This window comes from Scyliorhinus torazame, chromosome 2, assembly GCF_047496885.1.
Source record: "Scyliorhinus torazame isolate Kashiwa2021f chromosome 2, sScyTor2.1, whole genome shotgun sequence".
Lineage (NCBI taxonomy): Eukaryota > Metazoa > Chordata > Chondrichthyes > Carcharhiniformes > Scyliorhinidae > Scyliorhinus > Scyliorhinus torazame.
In genome coordinates this window covers 109920460-109942749 of record NC_092708.1, presented here as the reverse complement: position 1 = coordinate 109942749, position 22290 = coordinate 109920460, and the positions used below count along the sequence as shown (strand labels likewise).

Genomic DNA, 22290 nt, shown 5'->3' with positions numbered 1-22290 from the left:
GTCAGGTGAATGTGAGCAGGACCGTGGTCATAAGGACACCGAAGCCAATCACTGCTAGGTGCCAAACGGTGCGTCAAGTGGTTTGGCATGATCCATCATGACCTGATCATGGTGACCAGGAATCCTCACGACTCTGACAACAAATAATCCCATCCAAAGGCCAAATTTCTGCAGCTGAGTCAGGAAAATTCCCAACACCCCAAACCAGACGCAGGAGAAACTTCCCCGAAAGGTCAAATTTTCGTTGGCAGGGTCCTAACTGGAGTCAGGCCTGCTGCCCCTGGAAACAGTGTGGAAACAGCGAAAAGACCTTCCAAGTCACCGCAAGTGCCAAGTTGGGCTGGTTAAAAGGCCTGCCTCCACACTTTTGAGTATGCTCCGCCGTACAATGCGATCATGGCTAATCTAGGGTTTCAACTGCCACCTCCCCATATCTCTTGATTCCTGAGAGAGCAAACATTTGCTTATCCCAACATTGAATGTATTCAACAATGGAGCATCCACAACCTTCTGGAGTAGGGAATTCCAAAGATTGACAATCTATGAGTGAAGTAATTTCTCCTCATCTCAGTCCTAAATGATAGACTCCTTGGGCGTCATTCTCCGACCCCCCGCTGGGTCGGAGAATCGCCGGGGGCTGCCGTGAATCCCGCCCCTGCCGGTTGCCGAAGTCTCTGGCACCGGAGATTCGGCGGGGGCGGGAATCGCGCCGCGCCGGTTGGCGGGCCCCCCCGCTCGATTCTCCGGCCCGGATGGGCCGAAGTCCCACCGATAAATTGCCTGTCCCGCCGGCGTGGATTAAACCAACTTTTGAACGGCGGGACAAGGCGGCGTGGGCGGGCTCCGGGGTCCTGGGGGGGGGCGAGGGGCGATCTGGCCCCGGGGGTTGCCCCCACGGTGGCCTGGCCCGAGATCGGGGCCCACCGATCCGCGGGCGGGCCTGTGCCGTGGGACACTCTTTCCCTTCCGCCTCCGCCACGGTCTCCACCATGGCGGAGGCGGAAGAGACTCCCTCCACTGCGCATGCGTGGGAAACTGTCAGCGGCCGCTGACGCTCCCGCGCATGCGCCGCCCGGGGATGTCATTTCCACGCCAGCTGGCGGGGCAACAAAGGCCGTTTCCGCCAGCTGGCGGGGCGGAAATTCCTCCGGCGCCGGCCTAGCCCCTCAATGTTGGGGCTCGGCCCCCAAAGATGCGGAGCATTCCGCACCTTTGGGCCGGCGCGATGCCCGTTTGATTGGCGCCGTTTTGGGTGCCAGTCGGCGGACATCGCGCCGTTTCCGGAGAATTTCGCCCCTAATCCTGGATTGGTGTCCCCGTTTTTTAGGTCCACCGAGTAGCAGAAACAATCTCTCAGCGTCCACCCTATCAAACCCCTTCAGAACCTTTTATGTTTCAATGAGATCACCTCTCATTCCTCTAAACTCCAGAGAATATGGGTGGGAGTCTCCGCCGGCAGGATTCTCCGTTTTGCCGGCGCCCGGGGTTTCCCGACGGCATGGGGCTGCCCCACAATGGGAAACCCCATTGACCGGCCGGCGTAACGGAGAATCCTGACGGCGGGTCGAGGCAGAAATATGGCGCGGCGGGGCGGAGAATCCCGCCCTATAAGTCCAAATTGCTCAGCCTCTGCATGTATACCCTTTCTTACAATGTGGAGACCAAAAATACATGGAATTCTCCAGCTGTGGTGTCACCAAAACCCTGGGCAATTGTAGCAGGAAGTCTGTAATCCCCTTGCAGTAAAGGCAGTAAAGGCAATTGTGGTATTTGCTTTCCACATTGCTTGCTGGACCTGCATGCTAAACTTGTATGAGCACACACAAGTCTCTTTTAGCACCAACACTTGATTATTACCTTTTTAAAAATATTCTTAGAATCAAAGTGAATAAGTTCACAGTTCCCTGCATGATACTCCATCCATCAACTTGTTGCCATTCACTTAAACTGGCCATATCTCTTCGCAACTTTCTGTGTCCTCCCCATCACTTACCTTTCCACCTCGACAAACTTAAATGCATTACCTTCTGTCCCTTCACCTAAGTAAGTAATTTAGGGTGCAATTCAATGAAAAAAACCAATCCTGATTTGGGTGCGAATAGCGGGGTGTTTCTCGCAGCCCGCAGCACCAGAACAACCCCATTATTAAATGGGATTCTGTTTCCGGAGATGGCAGAGAGCAGGGATCGAGAGGATGGGAGGTATGTTTATAGAGGGGTGCTTTCCCAGCCTGAGAGAGTTGGAGGAGAAATTTGAACTGATGGGTGGAAATGAGTTTAGGTACCTACAGGCGTGGGACTTCCTACGCAGACAGGTCTCAACCTTCCCGCTCCTACCATCAAGGGGGATACAGGGCAGGGTAGTTTCCAGAGTGTGGGTGGGAGAAGGGAGGGTTTCTGACATTTACAAGGAACTCATGGGGTCAGAGGAAACGCAGACTGAGGTGCTAAAACACAAATGGGAAGAGGAGTTAGGAGAGATAGAGGATGGTCTTTGGGTGGACGTGTTGAGTAGACTCAACGTGTCCACAACATGTGCCAGGCTCAGCCTGATACAGTTTGAGGTTGTTCACCGGCTTCACATGACAGTGGCCCAGATGAGCAGGTTCTTTGGGGTACCAGATAGGTGCGCAAGGTGTGCGGGAGGACCAGCGAACCATGTCCATATGTTCTGGGAATGCCCGAAGTTTAGGGGATTCTGGCAGGGGTTTGCGGATGTCAAGTCCAAGGTGTTGGAAACAAGGGTGGCACCGAGTCCAGAGGTGGCGATTTTCAGAGTGTCGGAAGACCCGGGAATGCAGGAGGAGAAAGAGGCAGACGTTCTGGCCATTGCCTCCCTGGTAGCCCGGAGACGGATATTATTAGCTTGGAGGGACTCAAAGCCCCGAAGTCGGAGACCTGGTTAACTGACATGGCTAGCTTTCTCTGTCTGGAGAAAATCAAGTTTGCCTTGAGAGGGTCAATGTTAGGGTTCGTCCGGAGGTGGCAGCTGTTCGTCGACTTGTTTGAGGAAAATTAACCATCAGCAGTTGGGGTTAGTTTAGTTTAGAGTAGGGTGTTAGAAAAGGTGGTACCTGTGAGTGAGGAAGATGGCTTTTGCACTATGTTTATATTTGTATGTACGCAGGGCGGAATTCTCTGACCCCCCGCCGGGTCGGAGAATCGCCGGCGGGCCACGCGAATCGCACCGGGCCGCCCCGAGGCCGGGACCTGGGGCGAAATTCTCCGGAAACGGCGCGATGTCCGCCGACTGGTGCCCAAAACGGCGCAAATCAGACGGGCACCGCGCCGCCCCAAAGGTGCGGAATGCTCCGCATCTTTGGGGGCTGAGTCCCAACCTTGAGGGGCTAGGCCGGCGCCGGACGAATTTCCGCCCCGCCAGCTGGCGGAAAAAGCCTTTCGTCCCCCGCCAGCTGGCGCGGAAATGACATCCCCGGGCAGCGCATGCGCGGGAGCGTCAGCAGCCGCTGACGGCATTCCCGCGCATGCGCAGTGAAGGGAGTCTCTTCCGCCTCCGCCATGGTGGAGACCGTGGCGGAGGCGGAAGGGAAAGAGTGCCCCCACGGCACAGGCCCGCCCGCGGATCGGTGGGCCCCGATCGCGGGCCAGGCCACCGTGGGGGCACCCCCCGGGGCCAGATCGCCCCACGCCCCCACCCCCCCCCCCAGGACCCCGGAGCCCGCCCGCGCCGCCTTGTCCCGCCGGTAAGGTAGGTGGTTTAATTTACGCCGGCGGGACAGGCATTTTAGCGGCGGGACTTCGGCCCATCCGGGCCGGAGAATCGAGCGGAGGGGGCCCGCCAACCGGTACGGCGCAATTCCCGCCCCCGCCAAATATCCGGTGCCGGAGACTTCGGCAACTGGCAGGGGCGGGATTCACGCCAGCCCCCGGCGATTCTCCGATCCGGCGGGGGATCGGAGAATCGCGCCCCTGATTCTTCGCAGAGTGGACAATCGGCGCCACTGGGGCTGGAGTGGTCGGCGTGGCGCCGGTCGGGGGACGCGCCGACATTCCGGTACGGGCCAGCACGCCGATTCTTCAGCCCGGATGGGCCGAGCGCCCATCACCAAAAAGCCAAGTCCCGCCGACGCCGTTCTAACATCCTCTGAGCCGGCAGAACCTCGGCGTTGAAGAGTCCGGGGCGGCCTTGGGGGAGGGAGGGGGGGGGGGTCCGACCCCGGGGGGTCCTCGGTAGTGGTCTGGCCCATGATCGGGGCCCACCGATCGGTGAGCTGGCCTCTCTGTCGGGGGGGCCTCCTTTCCTCCGCACCGGCTCCTGTAGCCCTGCGCCATTTGGCGTCGGGACCGGCGCGGGGAAGAAGACCACTGCGCATGCGCTAGTTGGGGCCGGGCCAACTGCGCATGCGCAGACCCTGCGGTGCCGGCTTCACGCAGGGATCGGCAGCTGGAGCAGCGTGGGCCGCTCCAGCGCCGTGCTAGCCCACTGTGGCCCAGAGAATTGGGTCTCGGAACGGGTGCTGACGCCGGAGTAAAACACTCTCGCTTTTACGCCAGCGTCGGCACGTAGGCGCCCGATGGGAGAATCCCGCCCACTGTTACTTCTGTTGTTGTTAAAAAACCATAAATACCTCAATAAAATGTTTATAAAATAAAAAATGGGCCTCTGTTCTTTTTTTGGGGGGGGCGGGCTCAGCAGGGAGAGCCTGCCGAGGCTGCACTTGCTTGTCAGTGCACGAAGAGATCGGGCACTGGTTTTAAATGCCGCCCGATCTCTCATCCCCCCACCAAAGCGTTTGGACCCCCCTCCCCAACGTGCAAACTTACTCATTGGGGGGCCCACGAGCGCCCCCCTCACCCCACATCATAAGGGCAGGACACCCTGGGCCGATTCCTCACCACGGGCAACCTGCCACCCAGGCACTGCCACCTTGGCACCCTGGCAGTGCCCCACGCAGCCTCGCAGTACCATCTGGGTACCCTGGCAGTGGGGGGTGGGGGACAAAATTGCATTGCTGGGAGGAAAGGGGCCAACTCAACTTAATATCCTCAAAGTTATCAGTTCACTCTGAATGCCTTCTATAAATCTTAGGAATATGACTATTTTCACTATTGGATAGGCACATGGAGCATACCAGAATGACAGGGAGTGGGATATCTTGGTTTCGGACAAAGCTCGACACAACATCGAGGGCCGAAGGGCCTGTTCTGGGCTGTACTGTTCCATGTAACTGTCGGACCTCGCCGTTGGGCGACCCGCTCAAAATAGTGACCCGATAGCAGGATGTCCTCGGGAATCCGTCGCATAAATTTGCATATCTAAGAACTGTGACTCGTATCCCGATTTATGCTCCCAGCGTGAACGCAAATGAGGAGCGATTCAGCTCCGGTGGGAGAACATGCGCCCGGATTCTTCGTTTCAGCGGCTAAGTGCCGACTTGAACAGAGAATTTGCAGGAGGTTTGCGATGAGAAAACTGGCGACCCCTCACCGATTCCAGGACTGGTGAGGAGTTAGCAATGGCGCTGGGTGAAACCCCCACCTCCCGCACCGAAAACGGCCAGAGAATGGCCGGGTCCCAGGCCACACATGCACACGGTTGATGACCAGCAGCGGTCGCGCCATGCAACATTGCGGCGGACGTGCGCAGATCCGATCCTCCATCCGCGACCCCTCAGGCCACTGCTTGGCCACCCCCACCTGTCCCCCCAGCTCTTGCAGAAGCCTCCCGGGCCAGTGGCACGGATCCCGTCCGAGTGTGGCGGCGCTGGGCACATCCTGAGCCGCCCCGCCAGGTTCCTGACCGCTGAGACCACACGTGTCTCGCGCGGTCGGGAACTCAGCCCATTGTGGAGCATCATGGGAGGGCTGGCCGATGATGCGTCAATGCGTTGCAACGGTGCATGCCGCGCAACACGATTATGCCATTTCTGAGGGGGCGGAGCATGGCTGACTGGCGTCAAACCGGCGCCGCCCCTGATTTGGGCGTCGGGGTCAATTCTCCACCCAATCGCCGATTACGATATCGGCGTCGGGCAACGGAGAATCCTGCCCGTGGTCTCCCAAACGGAGAATCCTGCCCGTGGTCTCCCAAACGGAGAATCCTGCCCGTGGTCTCCCAAACGGAGAATCCTGCCCGTGGTCTCCCAAACGGAGAATCCTGCCCGTGGTCTCCCAAACGGAAAATCCTGCCCGTGGTCTCCCAAACGGAGAATCCTGCCCGTGGTCTCCCAAACGGAGAATCCTGCCCGTGGTCTCCCAAACGGAGAATCCTGCCCGTGGTCTCCCAAACGGAGAATCCTGCCCGTGGTCTCCCAAACGGAGAATCCTGCCCCTTTTATTCACATTATCTTCTGCTGTTAACAATCCAAAACGATACCTGACCTCTCCAAAGAACTCTGGTTGGTTTAGATCTTTTCCCCAAATGTCTAAATCCCATGAGTTGTATTTTGGAAATCCCGGTTACAAAAATTGCTTCTGATTGAAGGCAGCTGCACTTTTAAATATGCTGCTGCCTCTGTGTGCAATACCTCCCACGCCCTGCTCCCCCCATGCCCGCTCTGTGGGTGGGTGCCGGGTTCTGGGGTGGTGCGTCCAGAATTGGGGCTCTGGCTCCATCTTGGCTAAGGCATGAAGTTCTTCTGACTCTGTGGAAATTTGGGCCTAAGTGTGAAGCCCCTCAAAGTGTGTGCCCGCAATGACTTTTTGTGTGGAAAGCCACTGTGGTCTTCTACTTTGACCTGAGAAAGCATATTCAATAAAATAAAGCAGGGCGGCGATGGGGATTGGGGAAGAAAAATTTATTTTTTCGTAACACATTACAGTGTTTGTCAGTATGGCCCTGATAGCCATCACAGGTTCGTACACAGAACCTTGTCCCTCTCCACCTAAATTTACACCATGTCACTGCGTTCCTTTAACATATACAGAATGCGAAACAAAGAGAGTGCAAGACCTTCTTCATTCTTGGCATAACTTACACCCTCCAGGGACGACAATACCAACCATCTGTCTCTGTAGACCCTGCAAGGTTGTAGTTTTCTTCTTGTGTTAAGTGATTAAAATAGTTTCATTCTTTGCACAATAGTGTAGGTACTTTATATAGGAGCAGTAACAGATGACCGTGTATGGTTCAACCTATCAGTAACATCATACCTTGTTTTATGTCCGACACATTTTCTCAGAACCGTTTAAAGCTGGGCTAAATTGCTATGCTGTGTGTCGGATTCATAGATACGGCAACTGAACCCTGCAAGGTAAGTTATCTATTTTAGTTTTGAATTGATGATCCACCGTCATCCTAAATGTTTTCAATTAAATATTTGCAGAAGTTCAGGAGAAGAGTGCAAGAATCAACTCAAGTACTGCGAGAACTGGAGATTTCTCTGAGGACAAACTATATTGGGTAAGTTTGGACATTTTGCAGGAGGGTCATTCTCTCTCGGTCAATTCACCTAGTGAATGAGATTGGATTATACCTTTCACAGATCTTAGTACATATAATATAACATACACCTAAACTGTTCTTTGTTCCTTGTTAGCAAGTGAAAGTAATTATTTTGAACCTGTTAGGAACTAACTGGTGCCTTTGCAGCAGAGCACAGACTTAGATGTATGTCCAATATTCCAAATATTGAATTCCCAGTCTACATTTTACAACAGTGCTTATAAAATCCCTGTCAGGAGGAACAGAAAATTGGGAAGAGAATCCGTCCCAGGCGAATTTCACACAACAGGGAGCAGGTCTTCTGTCCATTTCCATGATGCGTTTTCTCAAATCAAATAAGTGCTAAACAGCTGGCTTGTAATGCAGAACAATGCCTGCAGCGCGGGTTCAATTCCCGTACCAGCTTACCCGAACAGGCGCCGGAATGTGGCGACGAGGGGCTTTTCACAGTAACTTCATTGAAGCCTACTTGTGACAATAAGCGATTATTATTATGATATTATTATTATTACTAAGTGGAATAAAAGAAGAGAACATACATTAAGCTCAAAAAGGATCCAAAAGAATGTCCAAAAGAATGTGAATTTCAAATTTCAGTGCTTAGGCATTCCGGAGACAAATCTAATTTGAAAGCTGACAGCGGTTCTTATGCCTGCAGGCAAACAACAGAAAGACTCTTTTGTAGTCTTGGGAGTTGCACAAATGCATGAGAAGCTGTTGATGGCAGGAAGGGGGAGAACTGATCAGGCTGAGATGAAACGGTGCACAGAGCACAGAAACTAGATAGCCATTTGATGAAATAATATATTCCTGAAGGCACAGGCAGCTTTAGGAGTCTCTTTGAAGATTCTATTGGTTTCAGACCATTACTCAACATATATAGAGTACAGTTAAGAAAGCAATGACTGCTATGTGAAAATAACAACAAAAAAAAGATTACATGTATAATGTTTTTCAAGTTTTCTGAATGTCCCAACATCATTTCTGCCGCCAACAATTTACTTTTGAAGTGTAGCCAGTGTTGTGATGCAGGAAAATATAGCAGCAACTTTACAAACAGCAAGGTCCCACAGCCAGCAATGAGATAGATAATCAGATGGTTGGTGTAGAGTAAATGCCTCATTACATCAGCACACTTCCTGAAACTAAGTGTTGATGCTTTGGGCAGGATTCACGGACTTCCATGACAGCAAAACTTGCGCTGCTCTTGAACCGATTCAGCGACTGTAGAGGGGTTAGCACTGACGCCACGTGGAACTCAATCGATTCCAATCAATGCGGGATTCGCCGGGTCCGTGATTGACGCTCGGGAGGCTGACAAGCTGCAGCTGCATATACACATTACAATCCCCACAACACACACCATCTCAACAAGATGGCACTGTTGCGCTGGAGCATGCCCATCCCGCTGATAGGTCGGCTGGGGCCAGAGGGCACTGGGGGGTGGCCTGGGGAACACCCATACGACCTATGGCCCTAGGTTCACAGAGAGCAGTCAGCGACGTGCGTAGCTGCATGACTGGCTTGCAGGATGCGACAATGGTGTTCTGTGCCCATCCACCCCGACCCACAGCCCACTTCCTGGCCAACCCCCGCTACACCCCCGGCCCTGGCAGAAGCCCCCTGCCCAGCGCCATGACTGTCAGCAAACTGTGGTGATGTTGGACACTTTCCGTACCCCCTCCCTCTCCCTCAGCGGCCACGGCGCCTGTTTCATGATTTTTAAAAGCACAAGTGAACCTCGCCGTCGGGAATTCGTCCTGGTGGAGGCGGAGAATTGCAGAGGCTCCAGAGATTATCGGGTAGGCCCGCTAATGATATGCCAAAGGTATTTACTGTACGTGTGGATTGGGTTGCATTGACACTGCTGTCGAGGCACCGGAGATTTGCAATTTTCCGCAAAACTGACACCACCGTGATTTCGGCATCAAAACCGATTCTCCGCCCAGTTGAGTTTCCCGATTTCGGTGTCAGCTGACGGAGAATCCCGCCCCTGGAGTGCATAGGAAGTAATATGTACATAGTGACCGCGATTCGCCGGAAACAGGAATAAGTGCTCTCAGGAGGGGAAAACCGAGGTGATTCCCGCTGGCTGCAGGAGTGACTCCATTTGGATTTTTTTTTAATAGCTATATTTGTTTTTCCATAGGACATAGGAGCAGAATTAGGCCACTTGGCCCATCGAGTCAGCTCCGCCATTCAATCATGGCTGATATTTTCTCATCCCCATTCTCCTGCCTTCTCTCCGTAACCCCAGATCCCCTTAATAATCAAGAACCTATCTATCTCTGTCTTAAAGATACTCAGTGATTTGGCCTCCACAGCCTTCTGCGGCAAAGGGTTCCACAGATTCACCACACTCTGGCTGAAGGAATTCCTCCTCATCTCTGTTTTAAAGGATCGTCCCTTTAGCCTGAGATTGTGTCCTCTGGTTCTAGTTTTTCCTACAAGTGGAAACATTCTCTCCATGTCCACTCTATCCAGGCCTTGCAGTATCCTGTAAGTTTCAATAAGATCCCCCCCTCATCCTTCTAAACTCCAACGAGTACAGACCCAGAGTCCTCAACCGTTCCTCATACGTCAAGCTCTTCATTCCAGGGATCATTTTTGTGAACCTCCTCTGGACCCTTTCCAAGACCAGTACATCCTTCCTTAGATACGGGGCCCAAAACTGCTCACAATACTTCAAATGGGGTCTGACCACATCCTTATACAGCCTCAGAAGTACATTGCTGCTCTTGTATTCTCGCCCTCTCAACATGAATGCTAACATTGCATTTGCCTTCCTAACTGCTGTCTGAACCTGCATGATAACTTTAGGCAAATCTTGAACAAGGACTCCTAAGTCCCTTTGTGCTTCTGATTTCCTGAGCATTTCCCCATTTAGAAAATAGTCTATGCCTCTGTTCCTCCTTCCAAAGTGCATAACATCACACTTTTCCACAATGTATTCCATCTGCCACTTCTTTACCCACTCTCCTAGCCCGTCCAAGTCGTTCTGCGGCCCCCCTGCTTTCTCAATACTACCTGTCCCTCTACATATCTTTGTATCATCTGCAAACTTAGCAACAGTGTCTTCAATTCCTTCTTCCTGATCGTTAATGTATATTGTGAAAAGTTGTGGTCCCAGCACCGACCCCTGAGGGACACCACCGGGACACCACTAATCACCGGCTGCCATCCTGAAAAAGACTCCTTTCTACACACTGTGTAGAAAGATGTGCAGAGTAGATGGATTGGCCAAGCTAAATTGCCCCTTAATTGAGAATTTAAAAAAAAAATCAATGATGTATTGAAACTTCTGCCAGTCAGCCAATCCTCTAGCCATGCCAGATCTTACCCTTAACACCATGGGCTCTTAACTTATTTAAAATCGCCTATGCGGCACCTTGTCAAAGGCCTTCTGGAAATCTAAATAAATTATGTCCACTGGTTATCCTTTGTCTAACTACCTTGTTCCCTCCTCAAAGAACTCTAACAGATTTGTCAGACATGTCCTACCTTTGACAAAGCCGTGCTAACTCAGTCCTATTTTATAGGGGGGGCACGGTAGCACAGTGGTTAGCAAGTTGCTTCACAGCTCCAGGGTCCCAGGTTCGATTCCCGGCTTGGGTCACTGTCTGTGCGGAGTTTGCACGTTCTCCTCATGTCTGCATGGATTTCCTCCGGGTGCTCCGGTTTCCTCCCACAGTCCAAAAATGTGCAGGGTAGGTGGATTGGCCATGCTAAATTTCCCTTAATGTCCAAAAAGGTTGGATGGGATGGGTGAGGGTGTGGCTTAGGTAGGGTGCTCTTTCCAAGGGCCAGTGTAATTCAATGGGCCAAATGGCCTCCTTCTGCACTGTAAATTCTATGATACTTCCAAGTACTCCGCGGTCTCATCTTTAATAATGGACTCTAAAATCTTACCAACCCATAATTTCCCGTCTCCTGCCTCCCTCCCTTCTTAAACAGTGGTATTATATTAGCCAATTTCCAGTCCTCTGGAACCCTCCCTGTCTCCAGTGATTCCTGAAAGATCACCACCAATGTAGGGATTCTATGTTCTTTTTTAAAATAAACTTAGAGTACCCAATTATTTCTTTTCCAATTAAGGGCAATTTAGTGTGACCAATCTACCTACCCTGCACATCTTTGGGTTGTGGGGGTGAACCCACGCAGACACGGGGAGAATGTGCAAACTCCACACGGACAATGACCCAGGGCCGGGATTCGAACCCGGGTCCTCAGCGCCATAGGCAGCAGTGCTAACCACTGTGTCACCATGCTGCCCTGGGATTCTACATTCTAAGTGTGTAGAATGTCCAGCAGGGGGAAGAAGTGTGGAAAAATAGGCTGTGGGATTCTCCGCCGGCGGGATTCTCCGTTTTGCCTGCGCCCGGTGGTTTCCCAACGGCGTGGGGCTGCCCCACAATGGGAAACCCCATTCACCGGCCGGCGTAACGGAGAATCCGGGTCGAGGCAGAAATGTGGCACGGCGGGGAGGGGGAGAATCGGGCCCAGGACATTTGAAAACTGTCGCTTGATAATGCTGTAAAATAAGGGAGGAAATATTAAAGGAGAGCCACACCCAAGAAGCGGAAGAACCACAGAACAAGGAAGTAACTTTCCTGGAGGAGGTAAATGATACTGAGAACAAATGCTGGAATATTAAACTCAAAGTGGAAGAACACCCCATAGAGTTTAAATTAGACACAGGAGCAGGAGTTTCTGTTTTAACAGACAAAGTTAAATGGCTTAAGCAGATTACATTGCAACCCTTATATATCAAATTACAGGGCCCTGGCGAGATTAGATTGAAATTCAAAGGCGAACTCATGCCAAAATTGAAGTATAAAGATAGAAAAATCTTCAAACCTCTCTGACATTCAAGGCCTGAGTAAAATTGCAGTTAATCCATGAAGTGGACGAAGTTTTTGATGAGCACTACAGCAGTGCATTCAGGAGTGAATTTCAAAAATTATTTACAGACCTAGGGAATCTAAAGACCAAATACCATATCACCCTACAAGCTGAAGCTAAACCAATTTCCCCCTTTACACCGAGGAAAATGCATGGTTTCTTTTTATCCCCAGGAGGTTCAAATCATGAGCTCTCTTTAACAGTCGCATTGAAAACACAATGATATCCTACTTAGGATACCGGGAGAGGAGGGTGCACAAGGTGCTTATCACTGGAGCCATGGGGCCTGGGCTCAGGACAGCACCACCGTCTCTCAAGTGGCTGCCTCAATGTGCTCATACGCAAGCACGCAGTGGGTGATCTGCTCTGGGATAATGTTCTGTTTAATAAGGGTTTATTGGAGTGAGAGCTTGGGTGTGAAAGAGAGAACCTCGAGAGCAGGAGTGAGCCACCCACGCACACACAACTACATCCACCATAATCACCACCATGTCTCTCCTCCCCCCCCCCCCCCCACCACCCCCCACCACCCCTACCCCACACACCACCCACGTGCGTATGAATGTGAGATTGGCTCAGATTGATCACTGTTAGAGGCAAATGCAAGTTTGCCGTGAGTTAAACCCAACCCCTTGCTCAATCCCAGCCTCCTCCCCTTCCCTGGTGATCAGGACTTACAGTGTAGTCTTTCTCTTCCCAGCTCTGCTTCTCAGAAGAAAAGGCATAAAAAGATTTATTTGTTAGCTCTGCTGCTTGACACCTTTGGATCATTTTTATTAATTACTCAATTTATTGCTTTGACATTGATTTTTTATTTTGCTCAGAAAGTTGTTTATGTTTTCTTCATACTTTAACTTTTTTTTAAATGAATGTTTAATGTTGTGCCAAACCATCTCAGGCAGCTGCTGCTGACTTTCTTGCTGACGGGGAATGAGAGGTTCACAAGAAGTCCGATTGCTTTGTGGAGGGCTGGCAAAGAGGGTTAATTTTTCTCCAGTAGAAACGGGAAGTGTTGGAAATGCTCAGCACATCTAACAGCATTTAGATCATAGAATTTACATTGCAGAAGGACGCCATTCGGCCCATCGAGTCTGCACCGGCTCTTGGAAAGAGCACCCCACCCAAGGTCAACAACTCCACCCTATCCCCATAACCCAGTAACCCCACCCAACACTAAGGGCAATTTTGGACACTAAGGGCAATTTATCATGGCCAATCCACCTAACCTGCACGTCTTTAGACTGTGGGAGGAAACCGGAGCACCCGGAGGAAACCCACGCACACATGGGGAGAATGTGCAGACTCCGCACAGACAGTGACCCAAGCCGGAATCGAACCTGGGACCCTGGAGCTGTGAAACAATTGTGCTATCCACAATGCTACCGTGCTGCATTTGGCAGTGAGAAACAGAAGCCAGTGACACTTCATTAGAACTAGTGCAGATTGTGGACCTGAAGTGTTGACTGAGTTCTCCTCTCCACATATGTTGCCTGGCCTGTTAGTATTTCCAGCATATTCTGTTTCTATTTCAGATTTCCAGTATCTGCAGTACTTCACTCTTCAATTTAATGCTCAATGCTGGGCATTAGTAAGAGTTTCATTCCAGTTCTCTTCCTGCATCTAGTGGTGCAGTAAGGCAGACGTTCGTCTGTTTCCATAGCTAGTAATTCCTGGAACAAGTCGCTAGCCTGTCGCCAGAGGCTTAAAGCTTGAGGGGGCCCCACTCCTCATCAAGTATGGCTGACCAGGAACCATTGAAATGTTTGGAAGGATTTGCAAGTTGACACATTCAACCAGTTTGACCGTGTTATCAATGCACCTTCCTTGGCCATCAAGCCCTGGGGTGGGACTCTAACCTGCAACCTCTGGCTCAAAGGTAGGGATGCTACTCTCTGGAAGGTTTTGTCTGAAACCAGGCGTCATGTGCCAATAGAATTGGTGGCTGTTAGTTCAAAATGGTCGAATTTGTACATGGAATTATTGTTTGCAGTGTTTGAGGTTGAAGTGTTTTGGATATTGCTGCCTGGATATTACATAGGGCCAGATTCAAAGACTGGTTGCATAACATGAACAACCAGGTTGTGTGCAATTGTCTGACAAAGCCGTGGTTGTAAAGTGCATCGTACTGAAACCTGAACTTTCGATTGGCTTCATAAATAGAGCCATAGAATACAAAAGCCGAGATGTTTTGCTAGACCTATATAAAACATTTAGACTCCAACATGACTATGGTCCTAATTCTGGACTCCTGAAAGATGGGAGAGGATGGTGGGGAGAATAAGGGGCACGGGAACAGGCAAAGTTATCCAATGATGACACCAGGGGCGGGATTCTCCGGCCGCTTCCGCCTGACGACTTGAGAATCCTGCCCGAGGTCAATGGACTTCTCCATTGTCCGCAACTCGCCGTGGCGTTCCTGCGGCAGGCGGGACGGAAGAATCCAGCCCCAGATGTCCCCTGGAGAAGCCAGCCAACCAAGGCATGGCAAGTAGCCTGGGAAAACTGTACAAAAGTATCAGAGTAATTGCTAGTTTTAAAAAATGCAGGACTGCCAGATCATTGTCAGTTCTTTCTCCAGTTCCTTACATTCCTATTTTATGCAAGCATTTGAGCTATAGCACAGTGAACAATTCTGGACTCATGTCTTCCATTAAGGGATTATGCTTTGCAGATATGCAGGCTTTTGACATGTTCAGTACAAATAGACATAGCTGCTATTCGATGGCAGTTACCTATTTGGAAACCAGGTCCAAGAATTAGTCATAGAGTACAATAAAGCACAGCAGTGCATGAAGGTCGTTCCAGACCACATCACCCTAGACAGAATCATGGGAAACATTCATGTGTGGTTGTAAATATGTCAGCATCTCGGGCTGTTAAATCAGGGAAGTTCACAAATGCCTAGGCTTGAGAAGGTTCAGATAATAACTCATAACTATGCAGTACATAGGTCTGGTATTGTCATTCTCCTGAGCACTAATGGGAACACAAGACACTTGCCAGGGATTGGTTGGCTAATGTTTTAGGGTTACCACCAATGTTCCAGCAGGATGCACACTTTACTCGATTGAGTTTATACATTTCAACTTCATGAGGATTAGTTTATCAATAGTTCACTACTAATCTCTGTCCTCAGTTTCCTTTCCCCTCCTTCCCACTTATAGCACGTATGGTAAACTCTTAAAATGCAAGCATATTATAACAGCAAAATCTTGCTCTTATCTAGTCACTTTAATGTAGAGCGCATTTCATAGACAACAAAAAAATAATGCTGAGCCAGAAAGAGAGATGTAGGAAAAATGGCAAAAAAATGTGTTCAAAGTGGTTGATCTTAATGAGGGTCTTTAAGGAGGAGAGGGAGGTTTAGGCAAGGAATTCCAGTGCACCGTGATGGGTGGAAGAAGATTTTCTTTGGTAGTCAAGGAGAAGGTGGGGAAGCAGCAGAGACTTGGCCTGAATGGCACAGTTCCTGGTTTTGAAGACCCTACCTGGGAAAATATGCCCCAGAAGTTCTGATTAAGGGGGGGGGGGAGAACTGTGAAAGTGGGAGTGGTGGTGAGCATCCATGGAAGAGTTTGGAGGCATCTGGGTGTGGAGGTGGACTGGGCAGAAGGCCAGCCTCCATGCTCTGGCATTTTGTTGAATATATCAAAAAACGAGTAGACCAGAAAACAGCCCTCCAGCCTTCACGTGCTCAGCTGCCCTTTTGCATTCCCTATGCCCCATGCATGCCAACCCATACCACCTTCTGCCCACGACCCACCCCATGGGCCCTCATACCCTCCATGCTAAACTATGCCCCTCAACCACTCCCATGACCCATCATATCCTCTATGCCAACCTATGCCCATCTACCCCCAATGCACCTTTATAACTCTAATGTAATTTAAGTGCCATCTCACATAAAGCCATGCCCCACCAACCTTTGCCCTTCACCCACCCCAATGGCTTTATATACCGTGTATGCAAACCTAAGCCCCTCCACCCCCACACGTCCCATCATACCCTCCATGTCAACTTACCCCTACCATGCCAACTCACCAAGCATCCATGCAAACATTAGGATCCATGCTTAACTGTGAGATTAAATAAAGTTCTTAAGTATCAATGAAGTCACTATTTCCAAAAAAATGTCATTGATTAAAAACCCATTCACTACATTGAACTTAATTTAATCCCTTATGAAAACAAGTATTTGCATTCATAATCCTCCTTCAAAGAGTTTCTAACCATAAGACCATAAGATATAGATAGAGCAGAATTAGAGCAGTCGGCCAAGCGAGTCTGCTCTTCCATTTGATCATGGCTGATATATTTCTCATACCCATTCTCCTGCCTTCTCCCCATAACCCCTGATCCCTTTATTAATTAAATCCCTATATTAATCAAGAAAACCAGATTTGTGCATGCTATGCTGCTGTTGCCTACAGCACTGCAGACCAAGAGCTGGAAGGTGGAATTAGACAGAATAGGTATTTCTAAGAACATAAAAACTAGGACTAGGAATAGGCAATTTACCCTCTCGAGCCTGATCCACCATTCAGTACAATCCTGGCTTATCTCATCATGGCCTCAATTCCACTGTTCTGCCTGTTCTCCGTAACCCTTCAACTCATTACTAATTTAAAATCTGTCTAACTCCTGAATTGGAGCTGTCAATTAAAAGATGAACTGACAGCACCCACCGTGATAATGATAGATAGTGAAATCAGTCATGCAACACTTACTCACAGTGATAGGTCTCAGGCTTATGTCAACAGACAGAGTGAAATAGCAAGCATTGATTTTTTTGAAACACTACAGACAGTTTTTTCTTATATAAATGTCCTGCTCTGGACTTCCAGTGACAGCAGGTGGGAGGCAGCCGCACACTGGGAGCTCCCGCTCGGAAATAGGAATTTGGGAGTTTTAACGCCCGGTCCCGGGGGCAACGGAGGCTGAAAAGGCTGTAAGAAGGCACAGGGAGGAGAAATGTCCAAGTTTGGGGAGAAACGGCGGTGAAAAAGGGGGTTAGCCTGTCGGTGAGTAAAAAAGTCAGTGCAGGAATTGTAAGGAAAGCGGAGGCTGGAGCACCGGGGGAGGCCGCATCGCTCACAGCAGAAGAAATGACCAAGGTGATGGCTGTGGAACTTGAAAAACAGTTCACAAAACACATGGGAGTGATAAAGAAGGAGATGGGGGCGGCATTGAAAGTGCTGGTGGAGGAGGCGATTGCCCTGGTGAGGGCGGCGGTATCAAGCGCAGCGGCAAAGGTGATAGGGCAAGGTGAGACACTGAGGGAAATGGAAGAGACATTATCGCAGCACAGTGATCAACTCACCTCGATGGGGAACGAGTTGCAGAGGGTGATAGAGACCAACAAGGGTCTGCGAGCCAAAATGGAAGACCTGGAAAACAGATCCAGGCAACAGAATCTGAGGATTGTGGGTCTGCCCGAAGGGGTGGAACGTCCGAGGCCAACGGAGTATTTTGCCACGATGTTGGCGAAGCTATTGGGGGAGGGGGATGATCCCTCCCGATATGAACTGGATCGGCTCATCGGTCGTGGAGGCCGAGACCAAAGGTGAGTGAGCCGCCAAGAGTAGTAACTCTGTGTTTCCGTAAGTATAGCGTGAGCGAGAATGTCTTGTGCTGGGCAAAGCAGAAGCGGGTGGTGCAGTGGGCTGCAGCTGGTATACGCATCTACCAGGACTTTACGGTGGAGCTGGCGAGGAGGCGGGCTGTCTTCAGCCGGGTGAAGAAGGCACTGTACATCAGCAAGGTGCAGTGCGGCACAGTATACCCAGCTAAGTTGAGGGTGACCTACAAATCCAAGGACTTTTATTTTGGGACGGCAGAAGCAGCGGAGGAGTTTGCAAAGGCAGAAGGACTATGGCAGAATTGAGAAATGGTCGTGTACCGATGTAGCCTCATGTAACTTTATTTTTTTCACTGCATGTTGGTGTATGTGCTAAATGAGCCAACATTGTATATATTTGGACAAGGGAAGAGATGGGACTTTCATTGCAATGAAGCTTCTTTGGGGCTTGGGTGTGTATGCGGGGGTTGTGTGCTAAAGGGGATTTCTTGGTTTTCCTGGTACTGGGCAAGTGGGAAGGAGACCCGGGCGGGGGCCTCCACGCTGGCCGGTTTAAGCCGGCCAGTGAACAGGAGTGAAGTGGGGGGAGGGGCTGCGGCCATCGGAGCCTGGTAGAACAGGTTTTGTGTCTAGCCGGTTGAAAAGTTGGGGGATGGAACTGAGGTTGGGAGGAAGAGTTTACAAGAGGAAGTGAAGGGGAGGAGTCTGGGAGAGGGGTGGGTGTCTACAATTCATGGGTGTCATAACGGTACTCTTTCTGGGATTGGATAACGTTGAATATTAGGGGGGGTTGTTGGGGGGTGGACTGTATATGTCAATGGTGACCATAGGTGATTCCTGATTCTTTTTTTTCTCCTCCTTTTTTTTTCCACCTTGGGAGGGTTTATTTTATTTGATGCTTATATTGTCAGGTGGGTCGTTGTTTGGAGGGTGGTGGGAGGATGGGATTGTTGTTGTTAATAAGGGGATTAATTTTGTATTTGTTACTGTTTACAGTTTGTTGGTGGGGTGTAAATTATTAAGAAAATGTGAAAATGGAGAATAAAAATATTTATATAAAAAAAATGTCCTGCACTTTGTATATACCTTGACAGTTCACTTGACAGTTCACTTGACAGTTCTCGTGACAAGTTCTCTTGACAGTTTCAATGAGCCTGACGGTTCCAATGAGTTTATATACATTTTACGCACTTTCATGTCCACTTTTAACAATCCCAAAGGGCACTTTATCTCCCAAAGGGCAGCTTATTTCTCTCAAATGGCACCAAACCTTTCCAAATGTGTCCTCGGGCCATATCTAAAAGGGTGCCTTACCGCTTCAAAAGGGTACCCTACCTTTCCAAAGGACTCAAGCAGCTTTAGACTCTCTCCTACAAGGTCTAAAATGCACAAGTCATGTTTTGGACATTACAGTAGCCAAAATCAGATCTGACTGAGGTAGCTGAGCTTTCAATAGCACTGTTGCCTCTGTGGATGACAGACGTGTGCATTAGAAGCAAAATGGCAGGAGTAGGGGCGGTACTTCCAGATCTGAACCTCCACCACCATTTTCGCAAAGACAATCTCTCCTGCACCAAAATTCTGGCCACTGTCCCCATCTTAATGACAAAGAAATAGGTAGGCCACTGATTTTTGGAAGTGAGGCAAGAAGGATTTAAAGAATGTTAATGATCAGAGAAATTATGCTGGAGGTTATAAATGCTCTGGAGAACACTCCTAGGGCAATGGGCTAAGAGGCCCAAATAGAGCTTGAATTGGTGCATCTGATGATGAATAGTTAAACCAGTTGGGCATGAGACGAGCTCAAATCTGTGTCCCTGGATCTTAGGAAGTGAAGAAGTAGCCATATCAAGAATATGACTGGGGCAAAGGACAATGACAGCTAAAATTAGGCAGGGGACCTGCCCACTTCTTTCTCAAACTTATCTGGCCAATTGCAATTTTAAATTCCAGGCAGCAAAGGCACCCACATCAACTTGTGGTGTTCTTTTTAAATGTGTTGCTCAGGCTCCAATAACATCCAGGTCCAATCTCCTATGTTAACCTGAAGCACGAGCGGGGGAGCAGTTGTGACTTCTCCCTCAGGCCATATCTGTTGGGAACAGTGGACAGCTCCAGAAGAAATAAATGTGTTCCCTTATGAGCAGGCGACAGCCCTGCCCTTTCAGCCTTTGTCCTGGAGGCACAAGCCCTGTACCATTTGTCTGGGCCCACAGTGGCATCCTCCTGATGCCCACTTCAATGACTGGGCAGCTGCTTCCTGCCAATTTCCTGGCCTTTTTGTTTGGGTAATCGGTTAGCGGCATGTTAACGAGACCCTGTTGCTGAAGTCAGCCGAGCCTCTCTGCTGCTGCCACGTCTGGAAATGCTGGCTGATCGCTAAGTCTCCTCCCTCACCTGGGAGTTCAAATTGTGTTGAAAATGCTCTTTACTTGAATCTCCTCTGCTGAAGGCAGCATGTCTGTGCCTCCAGATGTTTTAAGCATACATTGATTTAGATGGCTCCTTCTCAGTAAAAGCCCGGGAATACTGTTCAACATGTGAACTTTGGTCTCTGGGTGAATGTGGAATGTGGCACTCTTATCATAAAATATTTTTTTGCCAATGTACCAGACATCATTCTGGAGTCTCGAAGCTGGCCAGATCTCTGCTGCCAGACCTGTACTGTTCTGACCTAAAGAGCTGCCTGTGCTGGTCAATCCTTTGATTTTTGATATTTATTTTCCCGTTTCCATGTGAAAAGGTTTGGGTCCCACTCAGTTCCTTCCCCTTAAAAATAGTTGAAACATAGGTTCGACATGTGAGGGAACTGTAGAAGCAGTCTGCTGTTCTGTGGCCGAATCTGTCATTTCAGTCATTCATTGCACAGGCCTCCTGCTTCAACAGTAGTATTTGAAATAAATTACATAATTAGTAAACTTACCAGAAAAATCTTAACAAAATATCCAAAATATATGACATGCATTGTGTGTAATACTATTATTATTAAATGGAGTATCAGGAATGTATGACACCAGCACATTTTGTTGTAATGCAAATACCATCTTGTAAATTGCAATAAAGTAAACCTAAATCTTTCTCTGTAATCCAATTTCCTTTATGTCTGAGACTAAATCTCCCTCCTAACCAAGCTGGAATTTGACATAGGCAAATATTACCAGATGTAGAATTCTTCTTTTCCCATGGTATTCGTCCTTGTGTTGTAAATGGGAGAAAATCACCTCCTTCTGATATTTCATCTTGGAGCACTAAAACTGCTACCGCCAGTGTAAAGTGTTTGATCGACAAGAAAAATTATTTAGCACGGTGGATAAGTGGATGAATGTTTGCTAACACTGGTGGCTGTTAACAGACTGTAAGTAAATTTTAATTGTACTGTAACCCCCACTGGATGCAGATCTACAATCATCCTGGGTATTGGCAGCAAAGAATCAGTTCAAATTAAGATCTGTTTAGGGACTATCAATAAAATTAGTTTGATTGCCAACGTCCCAGTGGATAAGACTAGCTTACATTCAAATTAAATTGGCTTGAAATGCTTACAGGTCTGAAATGGAGCAAATGGGAGTGTTGTTTTCTACTGTTTTAGGTTTTATGAAGGAAGGAGCAGAGGGAGGTACCATAAAGAAAGCTTCCTCCCCCGCACCTCTTCAGTTTATAACTTTGAGATGAAGATTTCATATCCTGCTTGTTAGGAGTTAGGGTCAATAACTGGTTGTTCGACAGGAAAACCTGTTATTTGCAATTCATTGCTTTTGCTGACTTTAATAATAATTTATGTAGCTAAGGTGGAATTTACATGCACCACTTCTTGTCGTATACACCACTGTAGCTCCTGCTGCAGCAGAAATTTGAAACATGTAACTGGTGAACAGAACCCATCGGAGGGTTTGGATTTTCTGATTTTTTTCAAAGTGTCAGCTTGAGTGGGAAAGGTGGAATGTAGCCCGTTGGCTGCTTGCTGGCTTTACCCGCCATATGTTTTGACACTTTGGGCAAAAACAGGTGAAAGGGTGGGTCCCATGACATAACACAACTTATTGAAAACAACATAAAACTAGAAGAATGAACACCACGGAACCCCGCACCCCTCCACACCACCACGGAACTCCCCACATGATGTCCCCTATTAAATCCCCCCTGGCATTGCCCAGGCACGACCCCTTCCCTTCTGGGAGCTGTACTCAACTATGCCCTCCGATGGGTTCTGTTCACCAGTTACATGTTGTAGGGGACCTGTCGTGATTCAGGCCAGCTTGCCCTCATGTAGAGTGAGTGGACTGTCCAATGTGGGGGGACCAATCAGGTGTAAATACCTGGGGCGGGATTCTCCGCAAACGGCGCGATGTCCGCCGACCGGCGCCAAAAACGGTGCGAATCAGTCCGGCGTCGGGCCCCCCCAAACA

The 22290-nt window shown here is 49.4% G+C and overlaps 1 protein-coding gene across 8 annotated transcripts in view; it reads left to right on the top strand.

Annotated features, from left to right (window-relative positions):
* Positions 1-22290, top strand: part of LOC140390359 (formin-like protein 2) — a 378101-nt gene that overhangs the window by 224237 nt on the left and 131574 nt on the right. For all 8 annotated transcript variants that reach the window (XR_011934621.1, XM_072475506.1, XM_072475489.1 and 5 more), the window contains exon 4: positions 7286-7362. Coding sequence is in view for 7 of the 8 variants with exons in the window: in XM_072475506.1 (XP_072331607.1) it covers positions 7286-7362 (77 nt within the window). In the remaining variant the exon portion in view is untranslated. The remainder of the gene's footprint in view (positions 1-7285; positions 7363-22290) is intronic.